At 36.1% G+C, this 20235-nt stretch overlaps 3 protein-coding genes across 3 annotated transcripts; all 3 read left to right on the plus strand.

Moving 5' to 3' along the window:
• The first annotated feature begins 382 nt into the window (after positions 1–382).
• LOC117787682 lies at positions 383–9245 on the plus strand. The gene is made up of 5 exons (XM_034626268.1): positions 383–871; positions 7800–8094; positions 8393–8553; positions 8682–8804; positions 8868–9245. The coding sequence occupies exons 2-5, from the start codon at positions 8031–8033 to the stop codon at positions 8934–8936; spliced, it is 417 nt and encodes a 138-aa protein (XP_034482159.1). The 5' UTR covers positions 383–871; positions 7800–8030; the 3' UTR covers positions 8937–9245.
• Positions 9246–9647: 402 nt separating this feature from the next.
• LOC117788233 lies at positions 9648–10159 on the plus strand. Its single transcript, XM_034626931.1, has 2 exons — positions 9648–9728; positions 9782–10159. The coding sequence occupies exons 1-2, from the start codon at positions 9675–9677 to the stop codon at positions 10076–10078; spliced, it is 351 nt and encodes a 116-aa protein (XP_034482822.1). The 5' UTR covers positions 9648–9674; the 3' UTR covers positions 10079–10159.
• Positions 10160–12496: 2337 nt separating this feature from the next.
• On the plus strand, positions 12497–17767 carry LOC117788054. The gene is made up of 3 exons (XM_034626708.1): positions 12497–12748; positions 15817–16309; positions 17017–17767. The coding sequence occupies exons 1-3, from the start codon at positions 12743–12745 to the stop codon at positions 17547–17549; spliced, it is 1032 nt and encodes a 343-aa protein (XP_034482599.1). The 5' UTR covers positions 12497–12742; the 3' UTR covers positions 17550–17767.
• Positions 17768–20235: the final 2468 nt, after the last annotated feature.

Below are 20235 nucleotides of genomic sequence, written 5' to 3' on the forward strand. Positions count from 1 at the left end.
TGAGTGTGGAGTGTTAAGAGTGGAGTGTTGAGTGTGGACTGTGGAGTGTTGAGTGTGTTGCGTATAAAACCAATTTAAGCGACGGATTCCGAACCAGTTGAGCGCTGACTTTGCAAACGTTTTCATCATCAACACAACGCGATCGTCCAAGAGCCAAATGCAGTTGGCCAAAAGTTCGTTACAGCCAAACAAAAACACAACAACAACAACAACACTAAATAAAGTAAAGCAAGCACATAAAATAAAGTAAAATACCAAATTGTTAACTATTTTGTCTTTGCTTTTTGCCTTTTGCCTTTGTTTCTGTTTACTGCTTTTGTGTGTGTGTTTTTTGCTTTTGCGTTTTGTGTTTGCAGCCAAAGTTAAAGTTAAAATTTGCCGTCAAGTGTTTTCTTTGGTTTGGCTTCGTTTGCCGTTTTATTCGTTCGACGTGCGCGATAGCGAACGGTTGTTGCTTTGTCTTTGTCTTGCGCCTTTTTGTATCTGACGGATACGCGAGTCTCGCGAACGCGCTCTCAATTTATCTCTGTGTGTCTGTGTGTGCGTGTGAAGAAAGAGCAATATTTATATAAAAAAAAAAACGAAGAAATAAATATATATAAAAAAAAAATGTTGTTGGTGGCGAAATAACGAAATAACGCCAACAACAATTGTCGATGAAACAGCAGCAACAGCAGCAACCACCGCATAAGAAATAGTTTTTCCAGTGCAAAAAACCAAATGCTCATTATATAAATCATCATCAAAATTGTGTTAAATATATCATCTTATACGAAGCACATGCAAATGCGTCAAGTGCTTGGCAGATTTCAAACTCAACTCTGTGTGGATAGCAGCAACATTAACGACTTTTCTTGGAGCCAACAATAAGGTAGGTAATAAATAAAGTATCCTCTGTTTCACTGTTGCATGTGCTCCACATTTCATGGTATTTCTTGCACGTTATGCAATTGTTATTGCTGTTGTTGTTGCTGCTGTTGTTTACGCATAATGATGTATCGTTATCGCCAGCGTGTGCCATTAACATATTCAATGCCTAATCACAAATGGCAGCTGTCGAGGCCAAAAGCATTTGCTGCCAATTTCGATATATTAAAAAAAGGCCAGCGAAAGCATTGGCCTTAATTTGTTGACCAATTGTCGTTGGAGTCTAAACAAACTGAGCAACTGTTGCTGCTGGTCAAGCGCAATTACCAATGCACATTGTTTAAACTTTGCCATTCTCACAACAGATAGTTAGAGAGAGAGAGAGAGAGAGAGAGAGAGGGAGTGCGAGAGAAAGAGAGAGAAGTTTAAGCTGAGGAACGACATATTTAAGCATAACTCGCTGTAGATCAGTTAAAAGATTGCAGAGGGGATTTTTTTTCTTAAAAATATGTTGTTCTGGGAAGAACTTAAGTATAAATTTATAATAAATTATTGCTAGATTTTTTGTATAAGAAAACCACAACTAAGAGCGGAGATTAAAGTAAGTTTACCCATGCAATCGATAAATTTGATAAAAAGAACTCGCTGTAGATCAATAAAGAGATTGTAGAGTGAATTTTAATTTTTTAAATATGTTGTTGTGGGCAGAACTTTAAGTTAATGAATCTAAAATATATAATTGCTAGATTTTTTTTCTAAAGAAAACCACAACTTAGCGTGGAGATTAAAGCTAGTTTGTCCATGCAATCGATAACTTCAATAAAAAGAACTCGCTGTAGATTGATTAAGAGATTGCTTGTTTCATAAATATGTTGTTCTGAGAAGCACTTTAAGTTTATTAATTTATAATAAATTATTGCCAGATTTTTTTTATAAAAAAAACGCAAGTTAGTGCGGAGATTAAAATAAGTTTGCCCAAGCAATCGATAACTTCGAAAAAAAAAGACAACTTGTTGTCGTTGTTTTTACTGCAGCTTAGCAATTTTTTTTTTTTTTTTTTTGAGAGTAAGTGTGTGTGTTGTGTTTGTGTGAAAAGACACTTGACTGGCGGCATGAAGCCCACCCGCTGCAACCAACTGAAGCTGGCAGCGCATTCTTGGAAAATCTTTCGACTCTCAGCAGCAGCAGCAGCAGCAACAAGTGTGTGTGTGTGTGTGTGTGTGTGTGTGAGAGTGTGTATGTGTGTGTGCTGGTGTGTAACTGCGGTTGCGATTGCTTGCACATCATTTGGCCCGTTGGCGTTGCGCTTTTTACAATGTGGTATGTAATTCATTTGCATTGTTTAACTCTGCACCGTTTTCTTCTTTGGCCGCAATAACAACAACAAAAGCAAAAATTGCTTTAAGCAAAAACGATTTACATAAAATTTATTGCTGCCACATTACAAAGCAGTTAGTTAATGCTGTTGCTGCTGCTTAATTGTGCGAAAAGCGTTTTGCTCGCTGATTGCAACGTGCTCAGCCATTTGGCCAGCACAGCCGGCACATCACGTATACGCCACGTGGCGAGCCTGGAACTCGGATAGCATTTGCTAAACACACACACACACACACACACACTTAGAGGGATAAAAAAGAAACCGGTTAAAAAATGCACGCAATCGTTTATATGAAATTAATTAATTAATTTAAATTTTACAGTAAATCAAATTATTAAAACACTTTATAGTATGGCCAAAGCCAAAAATCCTCAAAATGCGATCATCTTGATGATCATCAATTGGTGTTCGGGCAGCCTAATCGACACTTCAGTAGCACTTGGTCAATTTGGTAGCCGTTGGCCAAATTTGCAGCCACAAAACACATGAGTTTGACTTTTGATTTTTGATTTGGAAGAGGAACGTCTTTTTGCCGTAGACATGGATCAAGGCGATCAATCAAAGCAGCTTTAATGGCCTGTTACCATAGCAAATTGTGCAAGGTAATGGTAATCAAAACTAAAAATATATATACTTTAAAGTCTGCTGATTTAGTTAAGTGTCTGCCCAGAGATAACTGAACTTCTGTGCGCCCTTGTAACGAATATTCGATTAACAAAAAAAAAAAAAATAAACAGTTGATATGTTAATGTCGAATTGTTGAAGAAGCTGGAGATGCTGCTGGTCAGCGGCATTTTTGGTTAACAGATTTGCAGTTGTTTGTTATTTGTTGTTTGTTGCCTGTCAGCCGTTGAACTGTTGGCATTTAAGACCATCGATCGTTCGTTCCGTTCAATCGATCGATGGATCGATGGATCGATTGATGCTTGATGCGTTTGCGTTTAATGGAATCTTAATTAATTATTAGTTTTTCAACGGCCTTTTGCAGCTGACAAGCTCCATATGTTAAACAATCAAAGCGGGTTTTTTTTTGCTTAGCTCTTTTCTTTTGTTAACAAACAAAAAAATTAAAAAAATAATAAAATCAGCGGAAGTGTTAAATGTTAAACTTAAGGTGAGGATCATTTTGTGGGTGGCTCATGCTGCAGAATGATCAATGATTATTTAATGACAAATTATAAATTATTTTATATACAATATAAACGAAATTAAATGTTATCTCAACTATTTGCTTTAAGTGTTGGCATCGTAAACTAAAAAAGTGTATGATATTATTTAAAATTTTTGTTAAATATATTATCTAAAACTTATTAATTTTTTATCACACAGAACTAGAACTGATTTATACATTTTATATATTTTTTTAATTCATTTTTTTTTAAAATCATATGTATGTATTTTTATTTACATCATTAAATATTTATATCTCTAATTTCTTATCTATTTTTAAGCATTGTAACTTTATTATTAAAATCTCTTGAATCATAATTTTTGCAGCCATTTTTAGCTGCTGTTTATTTTCGCTTTCGTGTCGATCAAACAATTTAATTAATCGCAAATGGATTTTAAACCATTTTGTTTGGCTTAAAATTAGCACATTTAATTTTTATTAATGGTGGCATTTAAAGACTAAGACCAAAGCGATATATATTTTGTATTTAACTGATATGTCAACTTTATGAAATAATCTTAAAAATCAGTGAAGAGTCTCAGTGTGGTTTTTCCTGTTATATTTTGTTGCTGTTGTTGTTGTTGCGTTTCTTGTTCAATTTGCAATATTTATTTGTTTAAACTTTTGGCATGTATCGCATATATATTTGAAATTTATGTTTTATTAGCGCGCTTTCGTGTAGCTGTTTCGTTTTTAAAATTCACTTTTATCTGTCGCCTAGTACGAGTCCGACTTTGAGCAGGTTTTTTCTTTATATATATAGTTTTTTTTTTTGCCAAGCGAACAACTTTTTTTTTTAAACTTTTGCAAGTGTGTAAATGTGTGTGTTTTTTTTCGATATTGATTTTTCGTATTAAGCGCATTTCTGCGTACCGTTTTTTCAAGGCCAATCAGCGAGGGATGGAGAGGTGAACAAGGGGTGGGGAAGGGGGGTTGATGTCTGGTCAATCTGGTCAGCTAACAAGTTTTCTTGCCGTTGATCAATTAAATGAAATTTTAGCAGTTATTGTTGTTGTCGTGGCTGTTTGTATTGTTGTTATTGCTGTTGGCGGTGTTTTAATAGCTTGAAAAAATGTGTGCAAAAGTCCAAGTGTCAACTGCTGCGCCTGGCGAGGCGCCACAAATCGCTGCCTCTTCTCAGCCTGCAGCTTGGACTAATCAATTCAGCTGCTGCTGAGCTGCTTGGGAGTCTTTAAAGCTTGGTGAGATGATTAAGCCATGTTTGCACTTATGTAAGTGTGGTATCCGATAACGGGGCGGCGGCCATAAGTCGTCTCAAGTGTCGTCATCTGGCGTTTCAACATTTTTCTCTGCTTCTTCTACAGTCTTTCTTTCTACCTGTATTGTTTTTATTGTTGTTGTTGCTGTTGTTGTTGCTGTTGGCGAGCAGTTCCGCCAATTAGCGACGCTTCCGCTGCAGCAACACACCAAAAATTTTCTCAGCTTTTCCTCTTATTTTTCTTTTGTACATTCAATTGTTGTTGTTGTCATTTAATTCGCCTTTCAGCGTTGCATTTTCTTTAACGAAACGTAATACAAAAATTTGAAATTAAGCAAAAATTATGGGGATTTCTTGTTGTTGTTGTTGTGTTACAACAAATTAAATAATTTGCAATTTGCATAAATTACAGAGCCCTCGAAAAAGCCATCAAACATTGCGCCTTCGGTTACGCGTCGAAATTAACAAATTAGTGCGATGTTTCGCAAATCGACGCCAACAAACTTCCGAATCGTCAAACAAATTCAAAACAGACTTTCCAAAAACATCAAAAATAACCAAAAAAAAAAAATGTCGCGCATGCGCTTGGAATGCCAAAAACAACAAATAAAGACAAAAACCACAGAGAAACATGATTACAACAAACAAATGCCCAAAAGTGTGGCTCAGCTTTGGGTTTTGTTTTGGGATTTACTCGCAGATTATGTAAGTTGAGAACCGCTAATCAAATTGTTGGCCCCGTCATGGCTGGGTCCCCCGAGAGACCCCAAAGATTCAGTTGGAGTCGCTTTAGTCGCTTCTCACGCTTGTCAGAAAATGTCAAAAGTGACGCTGCTGCACATTGAAGTCGAGAAACTACAAGAAAGAGCCGACAATGAGCTAAGAATAAGCCGGCGAATTAATATACTTCTATTATATTGTATTAGACCATGAACCGAACCCTTGAACTTGTTGACCCCGCGAACCGGAACCTAAGCCGAACCGCTTTCTAAAGTAAAAAATAATCTCATAAATTTAATGGTTTTCTAACATCTGAGACTTTGGATGAAAATAAATCGTATTTAAATCTTTAAATAAATTTAGATTATTATCAAATTTTGATTTTTTTAAGTAAAAAATATGATTAGTTTAGAATGTCGAATAAAATGTATAGCAATCAAAGTATTTTTGTATGAAATTGATCCAAGGTTCGAACCCATACCTTGGGTCTTGCTCTGTGGTTCAAACCGCCGAACAAAACCTTTAACAAACTTTTTGCAGCCTTTCTTTATTTATTTATATGCTTTATTTATATTTATATACTTTTTTTTTATTTTATTTATTTTATTTTATTCCCCTCGGTTTAAAATTTCGCCTTTGTTTTAATCTCGTCATGATAGTTAGAATGTCTATTTATCGGAAATATTTTTCATAGTTATAGAACAAATTATCCCAAAACGTGTTTTTTAAGAAATATCATTTTTAAAATATGGAAACGGTTATATTTTTCTAAAAAACAGTGTGATAGTTGTGTTTGTATTTATATTGAATCTTTTTCTATATCAACAAACTGCATTACACATTCATTGAACTCTTTTTAATACCCTTTACTTATTAACTCTTACAAGCTGCGTTATTTTATTTTCGCGGAAATTTCGACGCACGCTTAAAAGCTTTATCTCTGACAATAGCTACATCAATTTTGAAGCGGGTGTGGGTTAAGGGAGGGGGTGGGGGATCAGGGGCGCCACAAATTGCGGCAGGCGCCATGGTCAACCGAAAGGTGAAAGACAACAAACCAAATGGATGAACAACAGTGGCTGCTGTGTCATCATCCAGGCGCCTCTTTGTTCGTCTTAGCGTGAAGATGAGTTTTTTTGGTATTAAGACCGCCCCTTCTCCTCAGCCCCGCCGCTGTCCTTTCGGCTGATTGTCTGACTGTCTGCCTGGCCTGCTGATGACCTTTAACGTTGCCTTCACTTTACGAGCGGCAGTCAAAGAAAAATCTGCATATCATTCATTATGCGGCTCTGACTCTGGAACTCTTTGACTCTCTGTCTCTGTGTCTCTCGTTCCTGTTGTAGCTAAATTATTAGTTGAAAATGCGGGGGAGGCGTGTGTTGCCTTAAAACAAATTTACGATTATTTGTCTGCCTGCTGACTTAAGACCATGTTAATCGCTGCAGTTGTCTACGCAGGCGGCAGCCATAAATATCAGAAATAAAGAAAAATAACGAATATTTAAAAAAAATGTCAAGGATTTGGCAAAGAGAAAGAGCGTCGCACAATAAAATGCAATCAGCGTCGGTTCGCTAATCGCTCAATCGGGTTGGCCAGGTCTAGAGGCCGTGGTTCCAGTTCGACCTGGTTGACACTTTAATTGGAGTCAGCCACCGACAACAACAGCAACAACAACAGCAACAACAATGAAGACAACGTCAACGAAAACGACAATCGTGAGCAAGGTCATTTTAAAATGGTTTCTTTCTTTTTTCTCAGCGATTGTGCGCAAGATTAACAAAGCCAACTCCAAAAATAAAAGAGAAAAAGAGAATGAAATAAATTCCGAGCAGTTTGCATAAATAAATTCTATTGCTGATTGGATCTGCCATTGACTTATTGGCTTTTAATGGCATTTCAGACATTCCATATTTCTTCCTACTCTTTTGTTGTGTGTGTGTGTGTGTGTGTGTGCGAGTGTGTATGTGTTAATTTGGCAGTCGATGTCTGATGTCTGATGATTGATGTGAAATGTTTTTGTTATGAAATATGAATGCAAATTCAAATTTAAATGACGATTAGTCAGCGCATAGCTAAGAATTGATAGACAGTTTTTTTTTTCGTGGCCAAAAAGTGGGTCAAGTTGGCGTCTAGACATAGAAATAGATCCTGCTGCGGATGCGGGTGCGTATGATGATTATGAGGTCCACAATTGAGTGGGAAAAACGCATCATTAACGGCATCCGGCCGCATGAGTCAGGCCAACAAGAAATCTTAACGGGTTTGCCATCTCTATGTAAATAAAGACGACTCTGCGCAAATGGAGGCTGTTGTTGCTGCTGCTGTTGCTGATGATTTTGTAATATTAGTTAATGAATTTCCAACCAAAATTGGTGGCCAATTAACAGACGTCTTGCCACAACAATTTAATGTTAACGTCTATTTTTTTTGCTCTCTTCTTTTAGCCATGTGCCTGCTGCCATAAACAAAGTCACGCTTCCTAATTGAAAAGTGCCAGCTAAATGGACGCGTAGCACACCAAGCTAGAGTGAGAGAGTGCGTGATAGAGAGAGAGAGAGAGAGAGAAAACAAGACGCAGTGCAGTTTGGTTTGGACAACAAGAGAGCGAGCAGTCACAGAAGACACACACACACACACACACACGACGAAGCGTAGTAACCAAAACAGAGGCCAAAATGTGCAGCTCTACAAAAATGGTTTACAGTTATAGAATTTTATGGCTTTCCGGCGTTTTACTAGGTAAGTTGTGGCACCAATAACAAGACGCGACAAGACGAATCGAAACGAGACAAGACGACACATAAATTAAATGCCAAGTGCGTCGATTAGACGATTTGCTTTGAGGCCGAATATCGACGACAGGCGTGAGCCACATAAAAACAAAATATATAAACCAAAAGTTGGCAACCAAAACTCGAATGTAGAGCATCGACAAGAATTTCAAAATTTAAACTTCAACTGTAACCAAAGAGTTCAAGTAGCTCAATTGATGGTCATTTCCTATATTCTACTATTGCTAATATTTAATTTATTGCAGCTCACCTTTTGCTGGTGGCGATAACGGCACAGGAGCCAGCCAGTCCAGTATTTCAAAATCACAAGACGAAGGAATGGACGAATTTAGATAATATAACATTTTCCTTCGATTGCAAGCGGCGTTCCGTGGGATTTTATGCGGATATGGAGTACAATTGCCAGGTAAGCAGTGCATTTATAAGTGAAAGTAAGCAGTTCAATTTGCCAACTGTCATTTTGAGCTGCTTGCTAACTTTTATATGCCAGCCTAAAAGTATGCAATGAATTTTAATTTCTTATAAAAATTTCAGATATTTCATATGTGCGATGAGGAGGGCAATCGAATACCACATTTGTGCGCCAACGAGACGAGCTTTAATCAGGAATACAGAATATGTGATTGGGATTATAATTTTAACTGCACAGAGTCACCGGTAAGCACCAATAATATAACCTCTTTGATGAGCTATAAATAAATATCTTTTCTATGCTTCTAGAAATGGTTCTATCTGAATGAGTTAACGTACGCCACAGATCCGCCAGACGAAGATGAAGATGACTACTAAATGCAATTAACTAAATATTTATTGTCTTTGAGGAGCAAAAACAAACTAAATTAAATGCCGCATAACTGAAAAAAAATTGAATGATATAAAAGCGAAAAAAACCTAAATGGAGAGTAAATTTCCATGAAAATGTTAACTAATTTAAGAAATTTGTTGACAATTTTTGTTGAGTTTCGTTTTTGTACAATTGTATGTAGTCTAATTTTGAGTACTGTATTGAATGAGAGTCGTGTAAATAATGTAAATAGAAGGCCAGTAACTAATAACAACTTTAACAACATCAACAACAACTACAACAATTCAAGGCCGTCAGATTACTATATAATTTACAAATAATATTCTTTGTGTTTAAGCAACAAAAACAAAATAAATCGAAACCATGGAGTGTACTTTTATATGAAATAATTTCAACAGCTTCTAAATTTGTTTCCGAGAATTCCGTTGATGTGACAAAATGTTTTAAACCCATTAGCAAATTGTCGGAATTGTTTTTAGATTTTTTGCACTGTGTGGGAGTCACCGACTAGGTAAATAACCCCCATGAGTCAAGTTCAATGACGAAACGAAAAAGGGTATCGAAAAAACTTACATAGGAAAATTGCTCAAAAAAAGTAGGTGAGTTAGTGCGTGAAATTGCAACTTCCTGACTCAACAGTTTATAAAATGGAATACGAATGGATGTTATACAGTTAGTGTAAAATTAAAGCTAGAACTATCTACAAGCAATTGGATTATTACATGATGAAGTATCAGAAATTCTATTGTGTGCTGCTGTTGGTTTCCTTATCTGCGGTGAGTCTATTAAAATCCTCTTAAATTTCCTTAATAATTTATCTTTAATATAGCTCGCTGCTGCCCAGTACTATACGCCATATAATCCTTACAACACGCCCAGTCCTACGTTTTCCAGCTTGAACAATAATTACTACTATACCACGCCATATCCCTACATTGGTATACCTACGGCTACTCCTTATTACTACAACGATCCTAAGATACGCATTTGGCCCTATGTCATCGGACAGTATCTGTATCCTTCCTATTACAATAACAATAGCAATAATCCTTATGCTTCCTTGAGCACACCCAATTGGCAGAGTTATTATACGAATGCCTATCAAAATAATTGGGGTAAAAAATAGTTGATAAAGCTGACTACGTATTTTATATCTTTGTTCGTTTCAATGTTGTTTCAATAAAACGTTATAAGTATTGCTAAGAAATTTGAGTGGAAACTTTTGTTTGGGTTACAGTTACCGAGTACAACATAAACATAAAAATGCAAATGATATAATCCATAATGATGTCATTTTGATAGCTCTTGTCATAGGCGTGGAAACCGTTATGAGAATACTCGTAGAACCCATAAGCATTTATGACACCTTTGACACATTTCGAGCATTCGAAAAATAAACAAAAAAATGCCGCCGTAGAACCTTCCAAATTCAAGACGCAGACGCTTCTTGTTGTTGTTTAACAATTAGGCCTAAAAGTGCGCTGCGATTACCACATAATACAATGTGCTTAACGGATTTCACACCTGGCTGCGAGTTACCAACTTCTGTGTCATTATGTAATGGCAAATGTTTGGGCTTTACATAGAGTAATGAACTTGAAACTTTGTACTGCTGCACTTCATAATGAACTCGAACTCACATCATTAACATCATTATCAGTTGGTTGACTTATGACCCACATTTGGCAGCCATGAATGGAAAGGTATTTGAGCTACGCCCATGTTGTTGAACTGCTAAGCATAACTGTAAGCTGTTATGCATGCCGATCAATGCGGATTGATGGCAGACAGATCAAAAATCTTTGCATCATATCAAATGTTCTATAAATATGCTTATCAGTATGACATATAATGCCACAATACGCACTCTTTTATTATGCAAAGCAGCTGCTGTAGGGAACTTGGTGAATGGACAGCTTACAGACAAAACAAGAGAGAGATTGGTAGAAAGAGAGTGAGAGAGGGAGACTGGTTGAAGAGAGAGAGTGCGAGTCTGCTCAAGCTGGAAATGGGTCAAAAACAATCACAAAAGCGCGGGTAAAAGGCAGCCGGCAAAAATGATTGGATTATATAGACATAAAACAAGAAATGCAAATGAGCCAAGACGAACTGCGAATGCTCTCACTAGCTTACATTTTAATGCAGTCAAACTTTGCTAGAGTAAATTCTCTAGAATTTAAATTAATTTCAAATAAGAGTTATTGAATGAATTTTATAAAAAAATTGATTTTAAAATGTTTTCGTGTATTTTTTTATTTGAGATTAAGAAATAAAATATATTTTCTTATTTATAACATTGAAAATAAGTGTTATTAAATAATTTATATTCAAAAATTAAATTTATTAAAATTAAATTTATTAATTTAAATATTATTTTTTTAAATTTTATTTTATATTAAGAAATAAAATATATTTTATAATTTAAAAAAATTGAAAATAATGAATGATTTTTATACAAAAATGTATATTCCATTGTTTTTATTTAACTTTTTATTTTAGATTAAGAAATAATAATAATAATAAAATATTAAAAATAAATGAATAATAAAATAATTATGAATGAGTTTTGTAAAGAAAAATTGATATAAAATTATGAACCAATTCTTTAAGTCAAAAATTACAAATTAATTTTAAATGTTCTTAATTCAAAAATTTTAATGTTATTAATATCTTCTTAAATTTATTATTGTGTTTATTTTAAGAAATATAATAGTTTCTATCCCTGCTTTAAATGGCAGCTTAGGAAAGCTCGACAGCATAAGAAATTTCAGTGAATATTTTTTTATTTTTTTCAGACTAATTTTATGTTACATTTACAAGTTCTAGTGTCAAAAGAGTATAAGTATAAATTCATAATACCCTATACTGCAGGTGCAACTTGTTGCAATGTAAATACTTGAGACATGAGAGCAACAACTGTTCAAACAAGCAGTTAATGCAAGTGGCTTAGTTCAAGCAGTTTGGCTTTAGATAAGTTGGGTTTGGGTTGGGTTGGGGCTTTGGCTTTGGGTTGGGTTTGTCTGGGCTTTGGGTCAGGCATGGGGCTGTGTGACGTCAGCAGCAAGTTTGTCACGTTCGCTGAAACATTTTTTGTGCTCTGGCCCATTGCACGACTATTCGTAATAAAGTCAACAATGGAACCGAAAAAGAGATGGGGATCGGGCATCGAGTCGGCACTTTTTGGTGCGGGTCTGTGTCTCCGGCGTTGAAGATTGTCGGCTGCCGTTTAGGGGAAAATTGTGAAGAAAGTGTTGAAAACGAAATTGTAACTGAGAGAGCGTTGGTTGTGTGAGAGTCGTCGTCGCCAGCGAAAAGCAAACACGTTAATGAAGAAGCTCTGGTCAAAAAAGACTGGTCCGACCGAGAGCAAGATTCGCGCTCGTTCCAAGACCAAACTGTTTAGACCTTACCAGTTGGCCAAGACCGCAGCCAACAGACAGTCAACGGGCACATCTCAAGCGCAGCAGTCGCGTCAAGTATACGATTTGGATCTCTTCTCTCGATATTGAGGCTCCTTAGTTACTGCTCTTTATTTGGCAACAGGCAAACAAGGCAAACGGCCAATTTGCGTGTGTGCTGGAGATTGATTGTTGTTGTTGTTATTGTTGTTTTCGGTGGTTGCGTGAAAGTCGTTCGAGCATTTCAAGACATTGTTGCTTAGTTTAAATTACAGCAAAAGTTCAATGAAATAATTAAGGATACGAAACAACAACAACAGCAAATAATCAAGTGAAAACATAGAAGAAATCAAAACAAAATCAACTGCAGCTGCTAAATTAAAGCTATAATTATGCTGGTAAGTCAAAGCAACAATACAATTAACTCGTATCGAAATCATATATCACTTAAATCATTATAATACCTGGCACGCACTTTGCGACCGACTTACCTCAATTCATTGTTAACTCTAAGGAGTCGCATTGATAACAGGGCCAACACATTTGACAATTGGCTTTGTTGTGTAGACAATTCTGGCCTTGTTTATATTGTTATTTGTCATCTTGCCAAAAAGTCAACTTTCTTTTGACCAACTCTTTGTTCAATTGTAACTACAGCTCTTTTGAGTACTCTATTATTAGCGCTCTTTTAATGTATTTTCCATTTGTTTGTCCATTCCAATTTTGTGTCATGAACTGTGACTTTAACTGCCATTAGATAATGCTCACTTGTAGATCGTAATTACATTTATCTGTCGTCCGTTTGTGTTGTATACAACACGTGCCCTAATTGCATTCAAAATTTTTATTAGTTTTATGATTATGGTTATAGTTTTACGAGCACTTACACAATAACTTAAAAGTGTCTTTTATTATGGTCAAAAGGTAGGAAGGCTTGTTTAGATTTTTATGTTCGTTTTGTAGGCGTGGTGTCGCTGTAAAAACCCATAAATTTAACTGCAGCTCCTAAATTTGATTAGGCTGCCTACACAAATATTTTTGAATGAAATAAAATACGTAAAAATAATGGAAGGAATGTGAAATTTATTGAGAATATGTTGAATATTTTCCATAAACTTTTTTCTGTTGAACCTTGTTTATTTAAGTACACAATACTTACAATATTTGCTCCACAAAAAGTTTAATGAATTTAATTGCTATAATCATCAGATTATTAGCTTTAATTTGTTTATATCACAGAAGTTCAGTTCTACAATGATTCACACAAATTGTAAACAATTATTGTGCATAATAATTCAAGACAATTAAAAGTCAGACAAATTGCTGTCGATTTTAACTAGAATACAAGTAAATACTGCGATAACAGCAAAGGTTTGTCTTTAACACTTTCCATTTTAAAAGTAATTTGACTCATCAGCGACTCACGGCAAGTGCTAAAAATTTAAATAAATGTTAACCCAACCCAAAAGTAAATTTGTCGCAAAAGTATTTAACACCAATTCGTTGAAATGTGGCTGGCGAAATTTTGTGAACCTCTTTAAATATTTATACGAAAAGAAAATAAAAATAAAATATATACAAGACTAAGATTTCACCCAAAGTATATATATTTAAATTTTGTTACATCGAATGACAGCATAAAAAGTTAAAGATGTAAATTAAATTATGCTGATGTCATTAATTTGGATGCAGTTGGAAACAGAGTCAAAGTGAAACTGAGCTGGAAAAACTGCCGGCTGTATCAATCAGTCAGTTCAAACGGAAAATATGTTAATTTCTCGATCAAATGTTCGCCTATTTTATAATGTTTATTATCACTTGTGTTTATATTCAAATAAAACGCAGATTAATTTCGAATTTCTTCGATTTGTTGCATCATCGTAAAAGCCTTTCTTTTTCCCTATTTTCTTCTGCTTTTGTTTTAATTTCGTTTTGCTTTGACTGCAGTTGCAGTTATTTAAATATTGAAAAGCCAATAATTTCGTATTATATTTAATCAAGGCCAAACTGCAGATTTCCATTTACAGTTACAACAACACGAAAGAAAAGAGAATAACAAACAATAAATTCGGCACAAATTAGGCAAAAAGTTCAAACAATAATAACAATAGCTTTGACAGCCAAATTAATAAACATTTTCACACAATGCCAAAAAATGAAATATTTAAATAAATTTGGATTAGATAATACAAAAGCAGTGACAAATTATGTCAAGCCAACGGATTCCACTTGACATGCGAATTCTTTTCTAGAGGTTCGCTAATTAAATTGTCTCAGAATACAGCTTTGATTAATCTTCTGAAACTGAGCTGGCCGTAAAGACCTTTTGTTTACATGAAATGATGCCAACCGTTAGTTCTACATAATTTACACGATTCGTTCAGAACTTTTGTTTTGTTTTGGCAATCGTTAAATTGAGATATCACTTGGCCACGCTCCAGGGAAATTTTTTTAGTTTTGGGGCCAACACAATTAGAAAACACAAATAGTTTTGTGTAAGCATGTGCAGAGGCTTCTTTTGTTTTTTAATAGGTTCTGAAAATTGAAAATGGAAAGCGTCTTAATGATGACTTTCAGTTTTGAGCTGAGTTCTGTGGGGAAAAATTATGGGAATACTTAGTTTGAGTAATTAAAAGATAATTGTGGGGGCTTAAGAGCTTCTGGTTGTGATATTAATTAAACTTGGGCTGAGAAATTGAAGGCAATGACCATATTAAATGTTAAATAAATATATAAATATAGGTATTAAATATTTTATAGCTCATAAATAAAATAAGTAGGACAACTTCGCGATAATATCTCTGTTTATTTTCTCATTCCCATCAAAATTCTCACATGTTTTATCTATTATAATTTCACTTTTTGCAAGAGCTTGCCACAGCTTTTCGTAATATCCGTCTTTTGTAATTAATATCGCGAAATATTTGATGATTTATATGTCGGGTTTCTGTGCCTCATTTACATAGTGCAAATATTTACATCTAAATTGCTGCCCACAACTTAAAGAGCAAAACTACACAAACAACTAAAAGCAAATATCAAAAACTTCATAACTTTGGCTATGTTGACACTTTGATTTTTGTTGTTGTTTTTGCTGGTCGAACTAGTTGACTTTGCGGCAAGAGCTGAGAATTACATAAAAGACGACAGACTTGCGGTTCATATTGTAAGAGGCGTCAAAATGGAAATTGTTGCAAGCTAAATATGGGTCATAAAATGTTTTATGAGTACGTTGAAGCCGCAGGTTTCTTTACTGCATTCTGAAAAGTGCTCACGGCTATAACCATAGCAAGTGAAGTAGTGGTCTTTAAACTTGAGACTGTTAGCAGGTTCGTTGCCTAAGTCTTTCGTTTACGCAATTTCCGTGCGTATGATGAAATGCGTCTGAAGCGGCTTTTTGTTGTCATATCTGAAAAAAAACTTGCACTCATACATTTACAACAATTTCACCCATTTGTACTTTCAGTTTCTCACAAAGAGTTCAAGTGCGCGACGCTCAATGCTCGCCTTGCTGCTGGCATTGTGTTGTCTGAGCTGCGCACTGGGCGCTAAAATCACCAAAAAGGTCGAAAAGCCGCCGGCTAATGCCAGTAACAATGAAGACAAAGCCGAGACAGATTCAGCAGTAGAAGAAGCAGCCGAGGCAGCCGAAGACGACAACGAAAATGAGGATGAGGAAGAGGAGGATGCTGATAGCGATGATGATGACGACGATGAAGATGATGAGGAGGAGGAAGTAAAAAAGAAAAAACCAGCTGATAAGGATGCTGCAGTAGCTGCCACAACAACAACATCTACAAAAAACAAGAACGAAGTGAAGCCAGCTGTTGATCCCACAGATCTGAGTGTTTGGGGCATGGTCCGCACACTCTGGAGTTGGCTGCGCAGCGATCTAAGTGAAAGTCTTTTCGGTGATGACGATGAAAAACCCGCAGCAACAACAGCAACAGCTGCCGTGGGTGAGTAAAAAACAGCTGCAACTGCTCCAAATTCCCAATGCCAGCAATTAGTAAAGCGTTGATTGCATTTACGCAATCCTATTGTCACTGATTAGCGTCTACTCTAATCAATTTTAATTTTCTCATCGTGTCGCTTGATTCACTTTCGTTTTCAATGAAACCTGACTCCGCTAGAAACAGAAAATGATATGAAAACATAAACAAACAAGTTACCATAAGATGCTTAAGAGGTGTTAACTCCTGAGTATACAGTCAAATTTTTTAACTCAACTGAATGCTGAGAGTTCGCTCGCTACGAGTCTTGTTTTTTTATTTCTCATGGCAACAACACCTCATTGTAATTTCACTTTCCGCATTTTTTCTAGACTCGCGTAAATTATTATTTATAAAAAAAAAGCTGGCAACGCATCTGTTAACGCTGAGAAAATATTTATGAGCTTATTTATTTGCGCCTTTTTTTATGGACTTTCGCATTGCTAAGCGTTCAGGTCTGTTTGTTGATGCAATTATTATTAAAATTGTTATCGTAAGCGGTTAAATAAAAGCGAATCTTAATTTGGCAGCGATGCCAATTCAATGAGCAATTTTCGTAGATTTTCTTTGGTGGCGAAAAAAAATAACAAAAGACTGAGGCAACGAACTTGGACGAAATTATAGCGTGAAGTTTTTCACTTTTTAAAGCATTGCTTATTTAATTATCTTTGCAGAGGGTCGTACGTTTGGCAAGATTCGTCGCCTGCAGATGGCTTTGATACCTATCATCTTTAAGTTTGGAGTTCTCTCGGCCATGGTGGCATTCCTGGTGGCCATTGGAATGAAGTCGCTGTTCCTACTCAAGGTGCTGGTTGTGATGAATGCACTCGCTATTTTGGGCAAATTCCTGACGCTGAAGACAAGTCTATTTGGTTCCTATGAGCATGCGGCACCCAGCTTCAGCTATCCCGGCTGGAATACACATGCCAAGGAGTCTTGGGCACCAACTGGCCTCAGTGCATCTGGACCACCATCTGGTCCCCATCCGCCCAGCAAGGAGATTCATTTACACATACACGGCAATGCTCAGACCCAAGCACAGTTGGCCAGCCAAGGCTATAACTATGAGACAACTGGTGGTTGGGCCAGTCGCTCCGATCCCTACAGTGCCTACCTACAGGATCAGCCAACCGCAGAGGTGCCCAACAATACGGATCCCATGTCGCTGCTGCCCACAAAGTACCCGGCGAGAAACTTGATTCGCTGAGCGGCTTTGAACTGCGGCTAACGACCACCGAGTAACATTTTAGTCAGCGACTTTTCTGGGGGCGCAGCTTTACGTAATTACATACATAACACAAATCAACTAGTTGAAAGTTTTGATAAGATTTACAAGTTAATTAAATTATATTCGCTGTAAATAGTCATAAGACGATTGCTTATAATTTATTTATTTATAATAAAGACATAGCATAAAAAAACATACTAAAATAATTAGCAACATTTCCTCACAACTCTGTCTACGTTTTGCTGATGAATGTGTGAAGAAAGTCTTCTCCTCCATTTTGGGAATCGTCTTGGAGCATGTGATTAATTGGGCTTTTGACAAGTGTCACCGCTGCGATTTCTTTGGGACCCAGCTCAACAATGGGCGTGTGCGGACTTCACGTTTTGCCGTCTAATCATCGACATTATCGCCAACATTGAAATAGAAGTCAAAGTCATGGCACTGGATATCGTGTTGTGGTCTTTACAGTAGCTTTGGATACATAGAAAAGGTCAAAAGGGGGAGCAGCAGCAAAAGATAAAAAACATTACCAATTTGGGCAACAATCGACGGACGTCGCCTGACGGTTTCTTTTGTGCGGGCCAACGATTCATTAGCGACGCGACGCCTCTGCGGGCTTAAGCTAAACGATAAAAATTTGTTGAGCTAATGGTTGCCATAATTTCGGCTTTCAATTTCAATAAAATTCAAAATATTTGCACAAAGTGAAAGATCACTAGGAATGAGATCAATCGAATTGAAATCAGTGCGTCTGTTGAATCGTAGCTCATTTATTTAATTGGGTTATTAAGTGAATCTAACCGCTGCCAGTTTTTAGTTGCGTTGTTATTGATTGCTGAAATTTTGAGGTTTGCTTAATGATAATTTAGTTATTGTTATTTATTGTTGATGAAATAAAGGATTAGCTCGATCCGAAAAAAATAAAACAAGTATTATAATTATTAATTGAGTAATTGTTAATTATCGTTAATAAAATACATGATTAGTTTTATAATAAATATGTATAACAAGTATTATTTTTATTTATTTATTTCCATTTATTTAAATGATTCAAGGGCTTCCCCAATTCTTACAGCACATGTTGAATAAATAATACAATATTAGAATGCCTAATTTAACTATTTAAATTTTCAGTTATAAATTGTATATAAATAAAATAAATAAGTAAATAATATTCTAACTTAACCATGAATTACGATTTTCTCAAACTTGTGCAGTTTCCAATGCTTTCCAAACTGTTTTACATGTGCTTAAAAGTATGCAACAGATTTTTTCATTTTCAACTTTCGATGCAGTTTATTGAGCAGCTCAAAAGTATGCTACATTTTTATATACATTTCAATATTCAAACAAGTTTGTGCCTTAAGTCTTTCGTTTTCAATGTGTCAGGGAGTGTCTTTGTTCCCTTGCGGCATTTTTGACCACAGGGCGTATGAAATGCATTTGTAGGCCAAACAGCAAAGTCTTAAATAATTAATTATGCCACAATAATTAAAGGTAATTAAAATTTCTTGTCAGCGGTTGGCATGCGCCGCCCCATAGAAAGCAAAATTAATGTGCGGTCAAACCAGAAGCAAAAATTGCGCAGAAAAACTCATCTGACAACTGTAACAAATTAATGACTCGATCGAGCTCGATAAATATTTATCGACTCTTGTTACGCGCACAATTCAGACCATCTGACTGACAGTAAGCCAGGCATGTAATGGGACAAACCGAGGCGAGACGAGCCTAAAATGATCTGAGCGATAGATATGAGAGCTGTCAGAGCCGCCAACGCCACGCTGTTAACAATGTGGCTAGTTGACGAGTTGCAAGTTGGAGTTGTCCCTGTCAGCGAGTTGCAGGCAGTTGACATTCAGTTGGCCAAGACTAAATGTTGGCCTTTGTTGCTGGCTGATTGTGGTTGCCTCTTGTCGGCTAAGTGATGTCTTAGTCCGGCGTTTAATTAAAAACGGAAAAAGCATAGCCGCCGTGCCTTTTGAAGAGCTGATGGTAAACGCGCCAATTAATTAGTCGCAGTGACAAAAGCGAAATGGCGCAAATTATATTAATACCCTACACTTGAGCAAAAAAGAGTTTGACAGAGGAGTAGGACAGATGACTTTTTAGATAATTAATTGGAAATATTTATTAGTTTAACATAAAAGTTATACATTAGGAAAGAAGTGATTAACGTAAAAACGATACAACTTTTTTGTTTGCATATATAATCTATCGGTTAGTTGTTACAGGGTATGTTTGTTGTTTATCTAAACTTGATTTTTGGATTCTTACCTTGTGTAAGCATGATCAAGTGCGTGGCTATATATTACAACTTGTTGCAGCCAAATTAAAGAGTCACATAAATTTCACTGCTTTCTAACGCATTGCCAATGCGATTATTGAAATACGTCAGAAAGGTTTTTCTTTTAGCCACTTGCCTGCCAATTGTTTGGCCACAAATCATGTGGCATCGACAACCGCACAGCCAGCAGCCGGCAGCAACAACAACAACAGCCAATAGCGGCTGCTTTTGTATTTTGTTGCTGCAAAATGTGGATAATTGCAGTTGACAGGATGGCAATGGTGACATTGGGACTGGGCCAACAACCATTGCAGACCCGCTGCTCTCTCTCTGCTCTCACTCTCTGGCTAACATGATAATTGGACATGAGCATGGACA

This window comes from Drosophila innubila (genome assembly GCF_004354385.1).
Source record: "Drosophila innubila isolate TH190305 chromosome 3L unlocalized genomic scaffold, UK_Dinn_1.0 0_D_3L, whole genome shotgun sequence".
Lineage (NCBI taxonomy): Eukaryota > Metazoa > Arthropoda > Insecta > Diptera > Drosophilidae > Drosophila > Drosophila innubila.

Bases quoted from the DNA above. Each gene is read 5' to 3' on its own strand.
- LOC117787682 (XM_034626268.1), top strand. From the start codon at position 8,031: ATGTGCAGCTCTACAAAAATGGTTTACAGTTATAGAATTTTATGGCTT. The intron at 8,095-8,392 runs GTAAGTTGTGGC...AATTTATTGCAG, and splicing joins GCTTTCCGGCGTTTTACTAG to CTCACCTTTTGCTGGTGGCG. The intron at 8,805-8,867 runs GTAAGCACCAAT...CTATGCTTCTAG, and splicing joins TTAACTGCACAGAGTCACCG to AAATGGTTCTATCTGAATGA.
- LOC117788233 (XM_034626931.1), top strand. From the start codon at position 9,675: ATGATGAAGTATCAGAAATTCTATTGTGTGCTGCTGTTGGTTTCCTTA. The intron at 9,729-9,781 runs GTGAGTCTATTA...TCTTTAATATAG, and splicing joins TGTTGGTTTCCTTATCTGCG to CTCGCTGCTGCCCAGTACTA.
- LOC117788054 (XM_034626708.1), top strand. The intron at 16,310-17,016 runs GTGAGTAAAAAA...TTATCTTTGCAG, and splicing joins AACAGCAACAGCTGCCGTGG to AGGGTCGTACGTTTGGCAAG.